Here is a 22307-nt window from a genome sequence, read left to right as displayed (position 1 = left end):
TCACTTTGTGTAATGGATCTAGAATACATGAAAGTTTAACTTTTTGAATTAAATTACGGAAAATAAAGAACTTTTTCACAATATTCTCATCTTTTGGGATGCACCTGTATAGGTTGTATCTAACGCAGGTGGGAGTTTTGCTTACCGTAAGATGTTCTGAGGGCAGAAACAGTTGTGATTGGTCCAATCAGACAACCAGTCATAACAGAGGAGAGGTGGGTCTATGCAATCCCTATAATAGCGTACCAAAATGAGTTACTGAAGGCTGTATCATGTTTAACCACTAGAGAAATATCAGAGCCAGCGGCACATTTTGAAAGGACTTGTGGAGATAAGGCTGTTATCGACGGGGCAGCAGGCCTTAGCAGCTAGGCCTAACATGAGCGCGGTCATCTTGATTTCTCGTTAACATATATGAAAACGTCTGACGAATTTTTCAAGTAGGTTCTATCTTGATAAATCGACCGTAGTTTTGAAGATTAAACAACTAAATAACTGCCTAAAATATGAAAACTATTCAGTGACAACAACAGTAGTATTTTGAAAATTATAACTTGCAATTCTCTGCCATTACCGGTGATATTTTGCCATTAGTAGGTGCGAAATGCATTCTGGGATACTTGGCTGTCACAAGACCACACAAGTCACCTCCCGATGCATCCTCGACTAGACTAAGGCTTGGTCACGCTGGTCTTTCTTAAAGGAGTAGTAAAGGGAAAAATCATGTTTAGCCCTGTTTTAAGGTTACTTATGATCATATACAATGGTTCAGATCAAAACGTTGACAAAACTAGCACTTTTGAAAAAGTTGATAATTGCTCTACCACCGTTTAGGTCATACAATGGATGTGGGTGGGCACCGTGAAAAATCATTCAAAAACATGTTAGACTCTCGATTTCAAAGACAAGAAGCTCACCGAGCTGGTCACTACTGTGAAAAGGGCCCGTGCCTTTAAGATCAGAAGTGACAGAAAATTTGAGATGACAGAAATTTTCGATTAATGTTAACATTAAGGTTCATATTACTTCATTATTGAATTGAAGCGACCACAGGTTGCTAGCTGCAGTAGCATTTTTGTATGTAAACAACACATCCGATTTCTTTTTCTTTTACGATGATACTGTAAACCTGCACCGCTTACATCGCCACCTGGACGTGACTTTTTCTAACAGAAGCGCCTGGTTTATACTGTAATCAGAAACACCTGCATGCTTCTACTACACTCTCAGGAAGTGCAAAAACAAGCAAAATGTTCAAATCTCGGAGCATCCCTTTATATCAACAAAGTACTAAACCAGTTTATTGTTTTGTGGTGTGTGTGTGTGTGTGTGTGCGTGTGTGTGTGTGTGTGGCATGTGGATAGTGTGACAGCTTCCTGAGGATCGGTGTACCATGCAGGGGAATTAAGAGAGGAGGAGACAGCATGAACAAACACCAAGTCAAGCGACAAAGGCTGGACAGGATCTGCGATGGTAAGACTGACGTTTCTCTTTCTCTAGCCTCCCTAGTCTCTCTTTCCTCCCTAGTCTCTCTTTCCTCCCTAGTCTCTCTTTTCTCCCTAGTCTCTCTTTCCTCCCTAGTCTCTCTTTCCACACTCGAGTGAAGCACACTAGTTGACGTGTGATGTTTTTGTATTGTTTTATGGTTTTGAAATACTATGTACTTCTAACCAAGGCACCCTTGCAAATGTGACCTTGGTCTTAATGGTTTCCCCTGAATAAATAAAGGCTAAATAAAAGGTTTTTAAAAAATCACACACCCCCACCACGCCTCTGACCACATAGCGTGCATGACCAGACACCGCAGGTTCTCAGAACGTCCCGGAACGTCCTCGCTCTTATCTACTGAGGTGAGTCGGCCCACTTTCATCCAGCTGACAGGGGGGGGGGGGGGGGGACCATTACAATTCCCAGCAGGACATCGGTTTTCCTAGCGTGTGACGGAGCTTCACAGGGAAGCCAGAGAGGGCGTGGCTGCTCCTGGGCGTGTGACAGAGGGACCGGGATACAGGCTTTGATACTTCCTTCCCACATGACTGGGATTGTATCCATACTACTTGTGGTGACAGATGCGTCTGTTGTTCATACTGGGGGGAGGGGGGGGGGTGTTGGGGTGGGCTGGGGGGGGGGGTTTGGGGTGGGCTGGGGGGAGGGTTTGGGGTGGGCTGGGGGGGTGGGGGGGGTTGGGGGCATGCTGGGGGCAGTATTGGGGCCATGAATCCCTGACATTTAAGCTACCATGTGGTCCTGAATCCCTAACATATACCATGACCTCTGGGACACAAACACAGCACATATTTGTGAAAGTTCACACGCTAAAACCTTCTTATGGAGATGAGGACCGACGCTCTCAGTTAAAGATCAGCAGTTTATTACTTAATAGGATGGAGCCGTAGGCTGCAGGTTGTCATGATCCGAGACTACATGTGTTGTACAGTTTCAAATAGGAGAGTAGGCAGGAACTCACGGATCATCTTTTAGAAAAAACTTTACTGGTGTACAGATCATTCACAAACGTTTCGTCAAAGCGTCATTCGCTCTGGAGAAGACACTCGAAACGTTAGCCAGTGATCTGTGCGCCGTTTTTCCAAAAGATGATCTGAGATCTACAGCCATTTGAAACTCCACAGCACATGTAGTAGTGGATCACGACAACTACTTTTACTGTGTTGCAACCCCCAGCCTACTCCATCCCCAAAGCTCTTTAACTGCTTTTACAGTTGTTTTGTGTGTGTGCGCGCGTGTGTATGTGTGCCAAAGAGAGCCGTGGGAGTAACAGCCTCCGAAACGTTGCTTTGATGGCTGTCTTACAAGGCCTGGGAGAAAACAAAATGTAGGCCCGGCCAGAGAGAGGGAGAGTTGAGTGGGAGGTTGGACATCGGTTGGCGACAGAAGAGGCTCTCGTTCTAATCTGTTTTGATGTTCCAGATTGCTGGGCTGCTTGTCGGAGCACTGAAATAGGGCGTTTGTAACAAAGACAATCACTTTCAACAAATGCTGGGATTGATTATGTGCGCGCTCGCGTATGTGTTTGTGAGAGAATAGACCGGGAGATTGTGTGTTTGTGAGTTCTCCCCCTTTTCTCATTGTGCACTTATTTTTCTGTTTTATGAGAGCCACTGGGTGTACACTAGAGAGATTGTCAGAATGTGTGTGTGTGTGTGTGTGTGTGTGTGTGTGTGTGTGTGTGTGTGTGTCTGTGTGAGATTGCGAAGAGGCCCAACGAATCCCTCTTGAACTGTCTCACATCACCCCTACCTTTTTTGAGCATCCGTCAAACAATTTACTACCTTCTTCCATTTCCTGTTGAACTTACTTTAGATAAAGGGAGGAGCCGCAGGGCAGGAACCCTCTCTCCCGTTGGATGGCAACAGGGGTGGGGACGCTTGTGTACTGTACAGTATACAGTATGTCTTCTTTATAACCCCCATAATGCATTTCCCTCCCCCCAACACTGTGCCCGCTAGAAATGAGAGCCACATGTTTGAATCTGAGCCTCTCCAAGTCACCCACCCTCTTCTCTGAGACCCCGTCCCCACCCAACCCCACCGCACCCCTCTACAGCAGGGGAATGGTAACCATTCACTTTATAGGCTTATATAATTAACATATAAAGCTCCGCATTTGGTCAATTGCCTCACATCCCTGAAGAATTTGGCAACAGCGGGCGGTGTGTTCTCTGCGTGGAGACTAAGTGAATTCTAGCGAAGATAATTGGGCTCTTTCTGTTGCAGTGTAGCTCTTCCAATGTGCAGCAATTACTCTTATTGAAGAACACTAGAACGCATAGAGGACTGAAATGTGATAGTACAAGAAGTTTTTTTTAAAGGGAGTGAGACAGAAATGGTTATATCTAATCTATTACCACAACGGTGTGGGGGCGAAACATGAAAGACAAATCTAGTTCAACCTCGATCTTAGAAATTGAAAACCAGACTGATGTTAAACTCGGAACACCAGAGACATATAAAAGCCAGCGTAGCTGTTTGTTGCATCGCTTAGCTAAATGAGACCGAACAACATTGCTCTACACAAAATTGCCGTGTCAATAGAATGGCCGTGCTGCTACTGAGAATATTGATTACATATCCACAGACCGGTCTGATGAGTTGTTAGCGATAGTGTGGCTGGACACTAGACTCATGATTGCTGTTGTCTGAGCAGCTGGTTAGGGGAATATATATTACTGACCGTCTCTGATGATCAATCTCATTTGTTGCTGAGCAACAGCTAAGATAGTTGTTAGCAGTTGTACTGTAGAATGTCTTTCTTTAGTTTGTAGTTCTAGCCTGCTTACATAGGAACAGCTTGTTCTTGCACAATCGGCATGTTTGCACAATCTAGGCGTGTTTCTGTCACACCCTTCCTTGTATATCTTGGGTTTCTGATGATTTAGGGTTTCTTCTAATCTGTTTTAGATTGTATTGTTAGTTTGTTTTTCTTGATTGTGTGATGCTTTGCCCTTTGTTTAGTAGGCCTACTGCTCCTGTGATGTCTGTCTGTCTGTATATCTATCTATCTATCTATCTATCTATCTATCTATCTATCTATCTATCTATCTATCTATCTATCTATCTATCTATCTATCTATCTATCTATCTATCTATCTATCTGTCTATCTATCTATCTATCTATCTACAGACGTGGACAAAATTGTTGGTATGAATAAATATTACTATTATTATTATTATTATTATTATTACATGATTCATAATTTATTATAATAAATGTGACCATAGGGCCAGTGCTGCTGGGTGATGCTCCAGAACCCTGCTGTCGTTCAGGCAGAACTAACTGACGACTTGGGTGTTGAGGGGGCGAGCGAAGTCTTGGGTGTTGAGGGGGCGAGCGAAGTCTTGGGTGTTGAGGGGGCGAGCAAAGCGAATTACCCCCTCGGTGAGCTTCTTGTCTTTGAAATCGAGAGTTTAACATGTTTTTGAAAGATTTTTCACGGTGCCCGCCCACATCCATTGTATGACCTCAACTGTGGTAGAGCAATTATCAGACTTTCTCAAAAGTGCTAGTTTTGTCAACGTTTTGATCTGAACCATTGTATATGATCATAAGTAACCTTAAAACAGGGCTAAACATGCATTTTCCCTTTACTACTCCTTTAATGAATTCATAAAGAGGGTTATTCAGTTTACTGTGGGGATATTAGGCTGCATGTAAACCCTGGGACTGGGTGTTGACATCATCCCACTGAGGGGGCTCCAGGGAGGGGGCTCCAGGAAGGGGGGCTCCAGGGAGGGGGCTCCAGGGAGGGGGCTCCTGGGAGGGGGCTCCAGGGAGGGGGCTCCAGGGAGGGGGCTCCAGGGAGGGGGCTTCAGGGAGGGGGCTCCAGGGAGGGGGCTCCAGGGAGGGGGCTCCAGGGAGGGGGCTTCAGGGAGGGGGCTCCAGGGAGGGGGCTCCGTACGTCATCCTACCCAGCATGGGAGCCTCTTACCCCCTTGGCTCCACTGCAGTCGTCAGCGTCAACTTCGACATTCTACCGTCCAAAATCAAAAAATGAACCTCGATTCTCTAACGTCGGACGCTGGCATCGAACGCGGCGCAGCAGGCTGCAGCTGAGCCGCTGTCGTTAATTAAAATGGACTCAGCGTCTGATAGCTGACGGTCGACGCCGACGCTAGCGGAGCCGAGCCGTTATCCTGGGCTTTCAACGCCGACCGAGACGCCGATTCCCCCTGATTCCAACAACCTCCAGCGCTCTGCCTCCCTGCTGCTGGCATCCAGTCAGAGTATGAACTCATGCAGATCGAGGGACGCTCTCTGGGTTTGGTCCCCTAGGGGTTGTGTTCCAGGCTCCCAGCCAAGCACCTCAGCGTCTTTATGGGGTTGTGGAGAGGCACGGAGTGGTACAGAGGGAGGGGGCGCGGGGGGGGGGGGGGCTGGGGAGAGAGGGAAGGGAGAGGCTGGCGGTTTGGAGGACTGTGTGCGGGTACTCTGATTTTCACAGATGTTCATGCTTGCATTTGCAGGATTTGGCTTGCGTGGTTTTGTGTGCAGTAGTATTGGTGGTGGTCACGTCTTGGAAATTAGTTCTCGGAAAGAGAAATCAAATTGAGTCTACTGAGGACAAAGACAATCGACTGTTATAATGAACTGTGGCAAGTCTGGACTGAGTTGGAGGAGAGGCCGGGAGGGGTGATTGATGGAAGATTGTTTTACTGGAAAGAGATGGATTGTGGGCAGCAGGAAGAGTCTGTCAGATGCAGTGGAAATCATTACCGTCAGGTCTCAAGTTTCTATTGGCCCTCTGCAACATGAGCTGACTCCCGCCGTTCGCCAAGCATTGTTCTAGTACTGGACGCATGTTGTTGAGGTGTGCATGTTGTTGAGGTGTTAATATTACATCAGCTCACATGATATCACTGTCGCAAAGATAGGGGCGGCGCGTAGCTCGGGAGGTAGAGCGGCCGGCTGGGGATCGCAAGGTCCCCGGTTCGATCCCAGCCCCCGGCATTGTGCCGAGGTGTCCATGAGCAAGGTACTGAACCCCGAATTGCTCATGAGCGCAGTACCGCCTCACAGCAAGGTCCTGGTGTGGAGTTTGCATGTTCTCCCCGTGTTCCCAAGAACCCAATGCGAAAAACGGGCAGAAGAACAGATGCTCTTCAGTCCTGTCCTTCACTTGGACTGAGCACTTGGACTTGGTCCATGGGGGCCTCTGGCGAGGCTGCCCAATCCTCCTGGCTGCCCCTGGAGGAGGACAGCTTGGATGGGAAAATGCAGAGGACAGATTTCACCGTTGACCCCTGAAGTTGCGTGTGTGTTGTGTGTTGTGTGTGTTCTGTGTTGTGTGCTGTGTGCTGTGTCTTCACTAGTACAGTATGTAGTTGTGTTAGTCGTGTGGTTGATTAAAGACCTCTTGAGGTCCTGTAATTATTATTATAACAGCAACTGGCTTGATTATATATCAGTGGCAGCTGGTGACTCAAAAATCTGAGGGGGACAGGAGGAAGAGAGGCGAACCGCCCTTGGGCGCCGGGGGGCACTTTCCCTCAGTCAGTTATTATTTGAAATATCAGCTTTAAAATGTGGATTTACAGTCAATTTTAGCATATGAAAAACTGACTTTCTTTAACTACATGCAGCATTTATTTATCATATTATTATCATATTATTCATGATAGAATATTACAAAACAACAATAAAACATTGTAAGCAAAAGTTGTAATGGATTGTACTCTTCTCTAAAGAGAGAAAAGAATTGGTGAGGTGTTGGAGAGGTTAGGTGATAAATGAAAAATGTTTTTGATTAGGGGACACAGGTCTGCTGGCTCTCAAACAGTTTGTTGGCAAATAGATTTGACAACTGGACAATGGAATACGTTGCACAGCAAATGCAGTATCCAACAGTTCGCTCATGGCTAGCTAGCAATGGTACAGCTATGGGATTAGCTCATTTGGGTTGCTGTCAAAGCTGCCACTCTTATGTTGCTATAGCCTACAATTATCAGAACAATATGAACATTCAGTTGAAAGTTTTCCATCCATCCTTCACTGGATGAGGAATAAGCACCACAAAGCGACCAATTGCCAGGCTGTTCAGTGCATTTCTCTGATGCAGTGTTGCGACCCAGTCTCTAGAAATGCTTTGGACGCCTCCAGCCAATCAGCGCGCCTGCCTATGCTGTAGCCTGACGTGCACCTCGTAGCCCCCGTAGCTAACGTTACCGGCTATAGCCAGCCGTGTTCAGACGGCTCAAGCTCAAGTATTTATGTCAGCTTAGATATTTAGATGGCTAGAATCAAGACAAATAGACGAACAGTTTGATGTATAATATGTCCCATAATACATTCGGATGTATTATATTATGGAGCTACGAACACACAAAAAGTCTGGGGGAAAAAAAATGGCACAGGGAAGAGAAACACAGACATCAACGCCGACTCAATTGGCCTTCACTGTGGTAAATCTGGAATCTGGAATGTGATTGGACTAACAAAATGTCATAATTAAATCCTGTTCAGAGTACTGTACGGTATGTATGGTAATTTTTCAGCGTTTTGGCCAATCACAAATTAGCATGAAATAATTGCATTACATTGATAGACCCCTAAGGGACACGCCCAAGGGAGGAATTCCTCCCTTCCATAGATATCTATGGGTCCTCCAGCTGCATGTTATAGATGTCACTGTTGGCGCTTTAGAATTTCAATAATGGGTTTTTATCCATAGGGAAAACCTGATGTATGAACAAAACTGAGATAATATTAAATATTAATTATAAATAAATAAATGCATATATTTTAATCCCTCTCTTCTCTCCAAAAACTGAGGAGGACTGTCCTCCTCTACCTCAATGGACGAGCCTCCTCTGTTATATATATATATATTATATATATATATATATATGGTCTGGGGTCAGTGGAGGATGGTGGGAGGGGTTTAGATGTCTGTATTAGTGTGTCTGTTCAGGAGCTGCCACTGCCTTCATCAGATTGCTGATTAAATTCACAATGGCTCCACCCAGTGCATTAAAATGAACACTTGCATGCATGCAAATTTTTTTTTACCGCAACGGAGGACTCACTCACACACACACACACACCCTCTCTCTCTGGCGGTGATACATTATTAATAGGAAGCAGGGAGCACGGATGTGAGTGACAGTGAGATGTACTGTAGGGGGCTTATTAAACCCAGGTGACAATGTGGGCAGCATTGGAGATATTAGCTCCTCTGATTAATGGTGTCTCTCACACGTCAAACATGCAGGCACCAAGGACAGACTGTAGACTGGGCAGACTAGACTGGCAGGTCATAGAGTCACAATGAAAATGTACAGTACTCACTACTGTGCTATTGAGCTACCTCAGCTTCGTCTGTGAAGTAGGCCTACTGTAGTTATGACAGTCAGAATTTAAAAATAAATTGTTATTCTTTAATGAAATGCCATCACCTGCCTTTATTTAGTCACTAACAACCCATTCAACCCAACTGCTAGTTTTGCTTTATCATTTGGATGAATTGTTACTTCCGCGACAGCGCAGGTTAAGAGGTTATGTTTTCAGTAGCGTTGGTTCATTGGTGACCTACAGTAACGAATGCAGCAATACCGAACATGTCCTGCTCGCACGCTACAAATAGCATTACTGGGTGGAGGTCTGTGCTTTCTTTCTAGTTTTAATATCGTTTTTTCCACCCAAAATTTTCACACAGACTAATTTCAGTCAGTGCCCTCCCCATCCTCCCCCTCCCTCACTCCCTCTCTTCTCTCTCTCCTCCTCCCTCACCCCTCTCTTTCTTGGTCAAGTGTACTTGAGAGGGACATTAATAGGCTGTTTAAGAGATCGAACCCCTTGCAAAGCAGCTGGACCCGACTCTGTCTCTCCCTCCCATCTGAAGCTCTGCACCGATTAACTGGCTCTGGCGTTCACAGACATGTTTAACACTTCACTGGAGATATGCCACGTAGTGCAGCGGTGGAACGAACTGCCCACTGACTGAGTCGCTGCCCATCTTTCGCCGCGGGCTCAAAACTCATCTCTTCAAGAAGTACTACAACGATCCTCCCTCTTAAGCACCAATTGCATTTGAGATTGCTATTCTTGCAATTTGCCTTCAGCACTAGATTATGCTCTTAGTCACAGGAGATGCACTTGTGAGTTCTGGCAAGTAGTAGTACATTGGCTTTTCCTACGTTAAATGCAATTATTGTAAGTCGCTTCGAATAAAAGCATTTGCTAAATGACTGTAATGTAATATTGTACGTACTGTACCAGCTTCCTTCAGGACCTCTACCTTCATCCCTGTCCGCCCAAAACCAAGGATCACAGGACTTAATGATTGCAGACCCATGGCCCTGATCTCTGTGGTAATGACGTTTGAGCGCCTTGTACTGTCCCACCTCAAAACTATCATGGACCCACTCCTGAACCTCCTGCAGTTCGTCTACAGAGCCAACCGGTCTGTGGACGATGCAGTAAACATGGCCGTCTGCCTGGGCTCTGTGGTAACCTACGCCAGGACTCTGTTTGTGGACTTCAGGTCTGCCTTTAATACCATCCTCCCAGCTCTGCTGCAGGACAAGCTCTCCCAGGTGCACGTGCCTGACTCCACCTGCAACTGGATCACCGACTTCCTGCGTGACAGGAAGCAGCACGTGAGGCTGGGGAAACACGTATCTGACTCCCAGACCATCAAAGCTGCATCCTTCCCCCTCAAGGCTGCGTTCTTTCCCCTCAAGGCTGTGTCCTTTCCCCTCAAGGCTGTGTCCTTTTCCCTCAAGGCTGTGTCCTTTTCCCTCAAGGCTGTGTCCTTTCTCCTCAAGGCTGTGTCCTTTCCCCTCAAGGCTGTGTCCTTCCCCCTCAAGGCTGTGTCCTTTCTCCTCAAGGCTGCTTCCTTTCCCCTCAAGGCTGTGTCCTTTCCCCTCAAGGCTGTATCCTTTCCCCTCAAGGCTGTGTCCTTTCCCCTCAAGGCTGTGTCCTTTCCCCTCAAGGCTGTGTCCTTTCCCCTCAAGGCTGTGTCCTTTCCCCTCTACTGTTCTCTCTGTATACGAACAAGCTCCTGAAGTTTGCTGACGACACCATTCTTTCCTAAAGTTTCTTTGTATTTGCCACTAAGTTTTCACAGAAGTTTTCTGTTTGTTTGTTTGAATGTTTGTTTATTGGTTCGTTTTCATGAATCTGTGTGGAAGCGTGTAGCATTGTCCAACTTGGAACCTTGGAGCGGATCCAAATCACGGGGCAGATCCACAAATAAAAACAAAACGAAGCCAGCTCCCCATGTGGGGGAGCTAGAGACACTGGGCTTGGACTGGGGTGTGCGGGGGAGAGACCGGAGTGCACCGACCTGCCCCCCGCCGGCTGCGACCCGAGGGGGGCGCCACAGAGCTGCCCAAATACGGCCGCCCATTCACCTCCATTCATTTTTTGGACTTGGGCTCGGGAGAGAAATATCCCACCCCATTTATTATTAATAGTGGGGGTAATTAATTGTTACTGTAATTCATTGTTAATAGGGAGATTGAAACGGCCATATCTCGACGTGGGAAGGTCTCAACTTAACAAATGCAGCAACCAAACTCACCAAACATGTCCTGCTCGCACACACGTGCACGCACACAGAGCCACGAGATGTGTTCATGTGTGGAGGTCTGACGTCCATTTCTAGTTGTATTTTGCACGGTCTTGTTCTTGTACTTATTGGGATGCACCAACAGACCAAGGCAAATTCCTCGTAAGTGTCAACCTACTCGGCCCAATAAATCTGATACCGATTCTGATTTCCAGAGCTGTATTCACCAAAACACAAGGCGTGAAGTCATGAATTCAGATAGTTTGGAGTCACCGCTCAACCGTGAGGGACAGATCTCTCCTCTCCTCTCCCATCGGCCACACCGCGCGTCCGCGTCCGTCCGTCCAGCGATGGACACACAACCCTCTTGACACACAACCTCCATGGCGTGCACAGACTCTGACACTGACGCCGTGAGACCCAGTGTCATCTCCTCCCCCCGAATACAGAACCCGGATTAAAGAAGACGCCACCATCTCCCAAACCCACGACTGCTGCTTATCTCCTCCGCGGTCTGCAGGTCGAGTAGAGAGGGGGGGAAGATGGAGGATCTCCTCAGGGTTGTGGTGGAGCTGGTTTCCTTCCTGACATGACGACCCTAAATACGAGCGCTGATCTGAGGTCGGGGGTCACTGTAAAAAAAAAAAAACTTAAAAAAGAGTAAATGTCTGGCAGCAAAGGTTGCCAGATACCTACTGTCAAATTAAAGTTCTTATTCAATCAATTTACAGATTATAACCTTTATTTTATGGTAAATATGTTAAGTAAAAGTAATTTACTGTATTTTTATGGCATTTGCATTTAATATAGAAAAACGGAAAAGATCTGTAAAATAATACAGGTAATTTCTGTGAAATAACTTTAAAAATAGCCTATATATATATAATTTACAGTGTAGAGTGAAGCCGGCCGGGCTGGTTCAGCATCTGTTGTCATGTATTAGTGAACAGGGGTCCTCTCTGACGAGCTAGGGTGACAGGTGGACAGGGAGGGAGGGGCTGAGCGAGAGGCGGGGTCACCTGAACACACGGAGGGCTTTACCGTGACGGAGGATGTACAGTACTGTATATACAGATGCATCTCCGAAAATTTGAATATTGTGAAAAAGCCCATTATTTTCCGTTATTTAATTCAAACAGTGAAACTTTGATGTATTCTAGATCTATTACACAAAGTGAAATATTTCAAGCCTTTTTTTATTTTTTATATTTCAAGCCTTCTTAATCTTTATGATTGTACAGTATGTTCAGTATGTTCATTTGTACACTCAATACTTGGTGGGGGCTCCTTTTGCACAAATTACTGCATCAACGTGGAGCGTGGCATGGAGGCAATCAGCCTTGAAATATTTCACTACATGTGTAATGAATCTATAATACTGTATATGAAAGTTTCACTTTTTGAATTAAATTACAGAAAATAATGAGCTTTCCACAATATTCAAATTTTCCGAGATGACAGTACTGTCTGTAACACAATATGGTACAGTGTGGCTCACCAGGCTTGGATCACAACCCAGCAGCCTCTTATCCACTGTCCCCATGTCTGCCATTAGACCAAGAGGACATCGTGGCGTGTGTATGACATGGTCCGGCGGTGACGTTGGTGCTGTGAGAATCCCCCGTGACAAAAGCATCTGATACAATGTCACGTACGGTATTTTCAGTTGTGACTGTAATGTCTTTCTTCCACCCCCACATGTATCTGCCCTCCCTCCCTGTCTCTCTTCTAATGGGGCAAATCCCAGATTACGGAGCATGGCGTAGTGGAGGGGATCAGGGGGTCTTTGGGGGGAGGGGGGAGGTGGGGGGGAGGGGGGGGGTCTAATGTGACAGCAGGTAGAGGGATACAGAGTGGTTTGAATACACGGTGATTCCGTGCAGAACGGGATTGTGGGTTTCCGCGAGCCGCCTCCTCAAGGGAGGAAATGGATACTGCGTACGCTGGTCAGGTGTCCCGCTTCCTCGCCTGTTTCACAGCGAGGTTCCTCTCCGAGGTGTCCGTTTCTCTCCGAGTTACATCCTTCTCGTGACACTCCGGTGGGATTGGGCGCTACGCGGTCGTTAGTTCGTTGACTTGACCGTAACCGCCGGCCGGTTGGGTGGTAATGCCGGCGGCACCGGCCCGGCCCGGCTCCGGGGATTAGTATCCAATCAGAGTGGATTTGACGCTTCCTCGCGGCGCATGAGAGTTCCCGGGGGCGATCCGTATTCATTTGAATGACCCCGCCTGCCGGTTCTGCCTGAGGGGCCGGCGCACCGGACAGCCCCGCCCACTCTGCTCCCCCCTGCCAATGGCTGAGGGACACCCGATTGGGGACTGATTTGACGACACAGGCGACCATCCCCCAGGTAAGTCACCCCTCGCGGTGAGGGAGGGGGGGGGGGGGGGGGCGTGTTTCCCCCGGCGTCACCGGCGAAACACGTTACGGGGTCCGCGTGACGTCACAGCGGGGGAGCGGAATTAAAGCAGGCTTTATTTAGTCGGTAATCCCTCGTGGCAATCGGCAGAGCGAGTCAGATGTCCCAGAGAAGGGGGGGGGATAAAGGCCGTTGGATTAACACGAGCCCCCGCCGCCTGGCCCGTCCCATCCCAGCACAACACCCCTCTCCCCCCACTACCCCCCTCCGCCCTGACCGCTTTCATCCGCCATTCTCCTCCCCCTAACGCCGTCGGCGTCCAGCGCCAGCACGGACCCCCAGTCTCTTCGCTCTTCGTTCGCCGACGGAGTAGTCGAGCTACCTCGGCTACGCTAGCGGCGAGCGCGCTGGTGTGTGTGTGTGTGGCGTGCGTGTGTGTGTGTGGCGTGGCGTGCGAGGGGTGTCCTATTACCTTGGCTCACCAGCCAATACAGCCACAGATTCATTATTGAACGATCGCCCGCTTGGCTGGGAGCCACCCGAGAGCCCAAAAAAACACTACAGCTGGATATCAGGTGAAGCGACGCCCTCCTCCTGCTTCCTCCTTTTACCTGTTTGTTTTCTACTCCTCCTCCCTCCCTCCCTCCCTCCTACTCTTTTCATGTGAAGTGTAACTGAAGACTTGAAAGAGGACACCGCCGCTCCTGTTCGAGTTTTTTTTTCGGCGTTCTTCACCTCTTCAAAGCCGCGTCCGCTTCCTCCTCCTCCTCTCTCTCCGATGCTCGTCGCCAGCAAGCAGCTGAGTCTCGGACGCTCGCACAGCTGGGACACCCTGGGAGGGAATGAGGACCAGTGGGAGCGGACGGAGAGCGTCTACGAGCAGCAGGCCAGGGTAGCGGGCAGGAGGGGGTCGTTGACGTACGGGGGGGACGGAGGGGGCTGGTACGAGCCTCCGCCGCCGCTGGGGGCGAGGCCACCGGAGCCGGAGCCGAAACGGGAGCCGTGCTCCTACCAGGACGCGGCGTACAGCCAGGGCTACGGCGGCGAGCGGCAGGACGCGGCGCGCGGCGCCAGGAAGGGATCCGTACCCGAGCTCGGTCACTACGAACGTGCGGCCATGGCCCACCGAGGATCCATAGCCCCGCAAGACTACTACCCCCAGGACCCCGCCATGACCCCCCGTCTGGCCGAGGACCCCCGGGGTTTCTACCGAGCGGCCGAGCAGCTGCCCCAGGCTCCGCCCCCGCCACACCAGCTGAACAGATCGGCCTCTCACTACGGGATGAGCCCCGGGGGCCGTGCACCCTGGGACCACCAGGGGCAGGGAGGCAGACCCGGACCCTTGGGGCCCCTCCCTCCCCCGCCTCCGCCGCCATCCGTCCATGAGATGAACCGGGCCGCCGCCGCCGCTGCTGCCGCCGCCGCCGCCAAGGCGATGCCGGACGGCCAGCGCGGGCCAAGCCGCGCCCCGTCTCCCTCTCACTACGGCGCCGAGCCCCCCGCCTCCCCCCGCTACGCCGCCGAGGCGCCCCGGCCAGTCTACACGGATGTGAACGGACGACCCCTCGACCCCCGGCAGTCTGCGGCCACCTGCCTGGTGGTGGACCCCTCCTCCCAGGGGAGCCTGATGATGAGGCAGGAGAGCGGCTCGCCCTACGGGGTCCAGCCTCAGCACGCCACCATGCCCGCCTACGACCCCGGCGCCTCCATGCCGCTCCCTCCCCCTCCTCCTCCTCCTCAGCCGGCCCCCGCCTTGCCCCCGCCCGCCGCCGCGCCCCTGCCGCCTCCCCCCGCCCTCGCCGCCGCGCCCCAGACCCCGGCCCCGCCCCCGGACCCCAAGAGGACGGCGGACCCGGAGTTTCTGGCGCTGCTGCGCAACGAGGGCCTGTCGGAGAGCACCATCAACTCCCTCGTCCAGCAGGGCTTCGACTCCACCGGCATGCTGGCCGTCATGGAGGAGAACGACGTGCGCTCGGTGGCCGCTAACCTGGGGCAGGCGCGCGTGCTCTCCAGGCTGGCCCTCACCTGCAAGAGGCCCCCGGAGGCCCCCTCCCAGGCCCAGACGCCACTGCGCGGGCGCTCCAACAGCTTCAGCCACCAGAGCAGAGACATGTACCTCCAGCAGCAGCAGATGCACCATCAGCAGCAGCAGCAGCAGCAGGCTATGACCATGGACCAGATGATGCCTCCTCAGACCCCCGGGGGCATGCAGACCATCTCCCCCAGGATGGGTGAGGTCATGGGCAGGAGGCCCAGCAGCGCCCCCTCCCAGCACCTGCTGGAGACCACCGGCGGCTACCCCGGACCCCGCGCCGCTCAGGGCCCCTACGGCGGCGCCATGACGCCCGCCCAGTCCCGCCCTATGTCCGCCTACTCCCAGCACCAGGGCGTCGCCATGCCGGGTATGCAGATGATGGCCGGCATGCCGCAGCAGATGACGGGGTCCATGCCGGGGTCCATGCACGGGATGCCCCAGCAGATGCCCGTCTCCATGCCTGCCCAGCCACCGCCCCAGCACGTCCCTAAGGCCTACTCCACCAACTACACGGTGCCCATGGAGCTCATGAAGAGGGACCGGAGCCTGACCCCCATGTCCCCCATGCACAGCCCCCACCCCAGCCCCCAGATGATGCGCAAGGCCGGGGGCCCCGGCGTCGACCAGGCCCTGCTGCCCCTGGGGGCAGCCATGCAGGGCCAGAGCGCCCTGGCCGCCAACCAGAAGCTTAGCCGGCGCACCGGGCCGCCGGTTATCGTCTCGACTATGCCCTCGCCAGACTCAAGTAACTCCCTTCTTTTTTTATCTCCTCCCTTATCTTTTCTTTTCTCCATCTCTCTCCTCTATCTATCCAGTACAGGATACCGGCATCTCTGAGCTGTAGGGAAGGAGCTCTCTGCGATGGTAGTTCATCTGTGGGTGGTTTCTCTTTGTGGTGCGCTTTCGGCTTTTTCCGTGACTGCTGGATGTCTGTTTGAAACGAGGGCGGCGGATACTGTATGTGAGCTTGACGCAGCAGTTTGGCATTGCGCTTAAAAAAGAAGCCACCACATTTTCTACGCCGTATCATGAGCCTACAGCATATCCTCTGCTTCCTTATCAGGAGAACCTTGGCGCATGGTAACCTCTCAAATTATGGCAGCGGCCTCTATTGAATGGCATAATACGCAATCTGCAATGGGTCTACTCTCTGTTGAGTCTCTTTGGCAGGAGTTGAGTTAAACCAAGTTTCTTAATACAATAGGTACACTACAGTATTTGCCAGCCATGTTTTGTGAGGTGATTACACAATTTTGTAGCTTTGTCAGTCAGTTCTCCCTACCCTTGTTGCTCAGCGGCTTGTGTGTGTGTGGACGTGCTTAAAATCTTAATTTGATTATGCTAGTTCAACCATATCATACCAGACATTTTGTTGAATTCATATTACACTCCCCAAAAAGGTATTGTTGGTCTGGATTATGACTACCTTAATGCCCTAAATTGACTTGTGGACTGGTGGTCTCTTAATCCACCCTATAGCCTACTTTCCATGTCGTTCATCAGTGCTCATTATCCTAAAATTGTTTTTCGGCCAAAGAGTGACTTTCTACCTAAGTTGACCTTCCACCAGAGGTGACACATGGAGTAGGCTAGCCGCTGTGTGTGTGTTCCTCTACACACATCCTGTACATGATGCTGTATATGATCCAGCCCTGCCTATGACACCATCATACTGTATTAGAATACAGCCTGTCAGTATTTGCTCACGGACTATGATATGTATGAGCAGTCACTTTAACTGTGAGTTTAGGGGGGTGCATGTGTGTGTTTGTTTGCTTGTGTTGTGTTCGTTTCTGTGTGTGTTCGTGCCAGCGTGTTAAATGCACTTGTATGTAATATGTGTCTATGTTGCGTGTGTTCAGTAGATATGTTCAGTGCCAAAGCTTCACCCAAACAGAACAGATTTGGATGTCGGCACTGGCTAGTTAAGCTGGGGGGGGGGGGGGGGGGGTGCAGAGAGTTGCGTAATGGCTGTTGCAACATCACGCTATTAGTGTCATATTCTGCAGAGGAGACCGTCTGTCACGTAGCCTCTCCCATCCCCCGGACTCATCCCGCAGTCCCGGCCTCATCCCCCAGTCCCGGCCTCATCCCCCAGTCCCGGCCTCATCCCCCAGTCCTAGCCTCATCCCCCAGTCCTAGCCTCATCCCCCAGTCCCGGCCTCATCCCCCAGTCCTGGTCTCATCCCCCAGTCCTAGCCTCATCCCCCAGTCCCAGGCGAAGCCCAGCGCAGCCCCAGCCTCAGCCCCAGCCCAAACCCATGCCCAAGCCCAGCCCCAGACCTACTGTTGCCCCAGCCCCAGCCCCAGCCTCAACCCTAGCCCAAGCCCAGACCTACTGTTACCCCAGCCCCAGCCTCAGCCCAAACCCAGCCCCAGACCTACTGTTGCCCCAGCCTCCCTCAGCTCCAGCTTAATCCGCAGCTACATCCCAGCCTCCCTGCTGGGCTGGTAAACAGCACTGTCTCGTTGCATTATGGTAATGATCTGCATGGTAGCAGCCTGGAGGACCACCCTCTGACAAGGTGCTGCACAGACCGCCGCAAAAATGAACAACAGACACGATCCTCCTGCTTTGTACGTATTCTGGATTGAATTCGCTCCACACATAACAGAGTCAACTCACTATTCTGCGGGAGGCAAATTAAGGCGATGACTGCAGATTGGCGATTGTGTCATTTATGTGAGAGTGCTGTAATGAGGATCGTAAGGGCTTTAATCCCCCCGATCCTCCCTGTAGGACCCTGCTAATCCACAGACTCACTCATTCTCTCCGGAACATTCTGGCTGCTACAGACACTGCTGCGGGCTATGGACTCAAAAGCTTTGACACAGGCTGAACACAAAGAGACAGTCCTATAGGATAGCAGGCCAGAGTTCAAGGAGTGAAGGATGTGTGGTTTAATTATATAATATTATATTATATGTATATGTGTATCTATTATATATATATATATTTAAATCTTTCTCCGTGACACTAATAACCCAGTGCTGCTGGCGTCCTTGGGCTTTCTTTAAGTTCACACTCGGCACCGCCAAACTCATTTGCATGGGTGACATTTGTCGCGCTGGTAATTTCATCGTGTGATGGACGGAGGCAAAGCCACCCTGAAAGCGCACTCCTTAATTGTGTGTTGCTTGGCAACACTGGTTTTAGTGGTAATCACTCTGAGATTATCTTCTGGTTTAAGGAATGATGTTGGAGGAATCGTTGTTCTGTAGGTTTGCATTTACACCTATTCAACCTGTGTGATACCATGTAATTATGTAGTACTCCTTATGAAACCGTAATGCTGTTACAGGTTGTACTGTATGTAGTTACATAGTAATTAATGTATATTTAATGTTAAGTGTTAGCAACGCTTTTGACCTAATTTTAAGCGCTTTGAGTGCCGCTAAGGTGGAAAAGCGCTATATAAGTGCAGTCCATTTACCATTTACTATTTTGTTCGGTTTTGAAAGACGTAGTACAACAGTGGCAGTCTCATCAGATACCCCAGAAATAGAAAATTGCTTTAAGAAGAAAATGTTGTTTCTTTAAGAGACACTAGCTTCACTTCAATAACTCTCATTGACATTCACATTAGAACCTCCCCACGGCATCCACATACTGCACGGTGGTCCTAAGGAACTCCCTTGGAGTAAACTATGCCCATATATGGTCTATCAGGCTTCACCCGTCCTCATAACGCCCATATATGGTAGTGCAGGACTTCCCCTTGCTGTAGTTCCTCCCGGGGAGTTCGCTCACAACACTGGATGCCAGTCAGCCGGCAGGCCTGATCACCATGATGCCAGCCCAGGTCAGTACATGCATGACACACTAGCCGCTGTCCCCGAGCGCGAGGGGCTTTTTAATATCTGTGACGCTGTTCTGGAGATGGCAGATTATAGATGAAACGGTAGCCCGTCCGCATGCGGTCGTTACAGATGAGATTAGGGGGGAGAGTGAGTGTGCGGATGAGATGGCCTAATGTGCGTCTGTGAGCTGCAGAGTGCAGGGAAGCTGGGGGCGAAGGGGGCGGAGCTACGCGGCGTCGCGGGGGCCAATGGGGCACTCGTCGGGGCTCCACTCCCTCCGCAGGTAAAGCTCAGGATTCCGTCGTGGATGGAATGGAGGTCATGGGTCAGGGATTGTCAGCTTATGGCATGCATGTCCCTGGAAAGGTCGTGTGTGGATGTGCTGTCGTTTATGTGAGAGACCTTGAGGCTCCTATGAGTCATCGTCATAATGCAGAACATAGTATTGTTTTCAGAGAACATATAGATGGCATTCATGTTTGTGTTTGTGCGGGCGTGCACGTGCGTGTGTGTGTATATGGATGAGTGTGTGTGTGTGTGTGTATGCGTGCGTGTGTGTGTGTATGGGGGGTGATTTATGCCATCTCTCACCCCCCATAAGAGATGGCACAAATCACCCCCCATATGTGCGTGTGTGTGTGTGTGCATGCGTGTGTGTGTGTGTGTGTGCGCCTCCCAACCAGATGTCCTATTAATGTCGGCAAGTGATTGTCCTCCTCATTGCTAATGGCAACAGTATAGTCAATCTCTCTACTGGGATTAGAGTGAAAAACAGAAGAACACTCCATCACTGTTTCTTTCTCTCTCTCTCTCTCTCTCTCTCTCCTTCCCTCTTCCTCTCTCTCCAGAGGGAAAGAGGGAGGTACTGGGAGAGGGACAGAGAAAAGGGGAGCTTAATGTAATATAGAAATTAGAGGAAAAATGACTCCAGCTCAGCATATTCATTCATGACTGTGGTTGTGGGTTCGAGTGCAGAAGAAGAAACTCAGAGCAGAGGGAGGAGAGTAGGAGAGGGGATATAGAGGGATTGTGAAGAGAGAGAAAATGCAATAGAGAGCTGATTGAGAGATAGAGAGAGACCAATGCATGCAGGGAAGAATTAGGCCGCTATCAACTGATTATTAACATATATATATATATATATATATATATATATATATATATATATATATATATATATATATATATTGGTTACATCTCAAATTGAGCCCCCAGGACAGACTTAGATTTCAGGCACTACAAACCCAAGAACTGAACTCCCAAAAGAGTCGCTTCTGTCAGCTGGTCCTGAGACTGATCACATAACACCCCATACTGTACAAATCAACCTCAAGCCAGCAATGCTTTACAACCACTATTCAGAGTCAACCAATTTATTAAATTAACAAAAGATGCCTATCTGGAACATTGGACGACTCAAACCAAAATACAAAACAAACTCAATTGCTATCTGGCCCTAAATCATGAATATATAAATTGTGAGAGTACAGTACCTCTTCACTGTCAGAGATACAGTACAAAGCAGAGACAGAACCTGACCAAATACAGACCGAGTGACCGCAGACCACAGTCCAGCCAGAGAAAGGACGACACAAGACGTTCTACAGTAGCTAACAACAGAGCGAACAGTCTGTGGTCACTGTTGGGCAGGTGAGGTAGAGACAGAGATGCACTTCCTCCTACACTGTAAAACATTCAATGAAATAAGGAACATCTACTTTAACAAGTTCAAATCTGTAATTCCAGACTTCAAAGAGCTTAATGACCTCTCTAAACTAAAAATACTCATAGGAGAAAGAGACAGGGCATGTATGGCTGCCTAATATGTATCAGCAGGCCACTACCTGAGGGACAGTGAGTGACCTAGACACACACAGCTTCTCTCTCTCTCTCTCTCTCTCTCTCTCTCTCTCTCTCTCTCTCACATACACACACACACACACACACACACACACACACAGACACATACATCTGTTACTGTACTAATGTTATGTGTATGTATATATGTATCTTTTTTTCATGTATATATATATATTTTATATAAATGTCGGTAATGTTAATGTTATTGTACACATATATCTACAGACATAAACACACATCTGTTACCGTGTTAATTACTATTGCATATTGTTATTGCAATTATTCATTTATTTTCAATCTACATACTGTACATTTTAATGTACCAAAAGCTTTGGCAACACAGATGTCAGAACCATTTGTCATACTAACAAAGTGAATTGAATTGAGAGAAAGAGTAATAGAGAGCTGATAGAGAGAGAAAGAGAGAGAGAGGGAGAGAAAGAGAGAGAGAGAGAGAGAGAGATTAGAACAATTTCTCAGATGCCATCTGTGTGTGTGTGTGGGGGGGGGGGGGGGGGGTAGGAGAAGGGGGAGGAGGTAACTCACTCTGCTTCATGGTTAAGTAATCCCAGATAAATTAATGAGGAGATTACAATGCCTCACATCCAAATTATACAGTACATGCAATGGAACCGCAATGCTTCATACTTCATAAGATACTTCATACTGTATGTACAGTAGAAAGATGTTCATGCTGTGCCTCACAGGCTGGACCTGCGAGTTTTATCCTACATCATCTGGCTAGTGGATGTTTGGGTGTAGATACTGTTTACAGAACTGTAGGCTATGTTTGGATTATTGAAAGAAATCTAAAGAAAAACACACAGAAAGTTACATTTGTGTACTTTTAGATTGATTTATTGTGTGTGTGTGTGTGCGTGTGTGTGTGTGCGCGCGCGTGCGTGCATACACGTGTGTATGTGTGTGTGTGCGCGCGTGCATGCGTGTGTGTCTATGGTTATTTGTGCATGCTGTAGTGTGCATAAATGTTAGATAGATAGATAGATAGATAGATAGATAGATAGATAGATAGATAGATAGATAGATAGATAGATAGATAGATAGATACTGTACCTGTGTCTGTGTTTCTTGTCAGCTGGGTCGCCGCTAGGGGGGGCGAAAGGGGCGGTCGCACCGGGCCTCGCACTTTAGAGGGCCTCGTGTTTCCGGCCGCGGTTGGACTTTTAGTGCATGGTGGTGCGCTAAGTTAACTTGCCCGAGGTAA

The 22307-nt window shown here is 49.3% G+C and overlaps 1 protein-coding gene across 1 annotated transcript in view; it reads left to right on the top strand.

The window, feature by feature from the left end:
* Positions 1-1424: 1424 nt before the first annotated feature.
* The window catches only part of LOC311324492 (C-terminal-binding protein 2-like), a gene marked incomplete at its 5' end in the record, with an annotated part of 42863 nt that continues 21980 nt past the window's right edge, over positions 1425-22307 (top strand). The window contains one exon of the mRNA XM_084456956.1: positions 1425-1473. Coding sequence (XP_084313082.1) covers positions 1425-1473 — 49 coding nt within the window. The remainder of the gene's footprint in view (positions 1474-22307) is intronic.

This window comes from Borostomias antarcticus (assembly GCF_949987555.1).
Source record: "Borostomias antarcticus genome assembly, chromosome: 2".
Classification (NCBI taxonomy): Eukaryota; Metazoa; Chordata; class Actinopteri; order Stomiiformes; family Stomiidae; genus Borostomias; species Borostomias antarcticus.
Note: the sequence above shows the minus strand (reverse complement) of the source record. Positions and strands in the feature narration are given on the sequence as shown.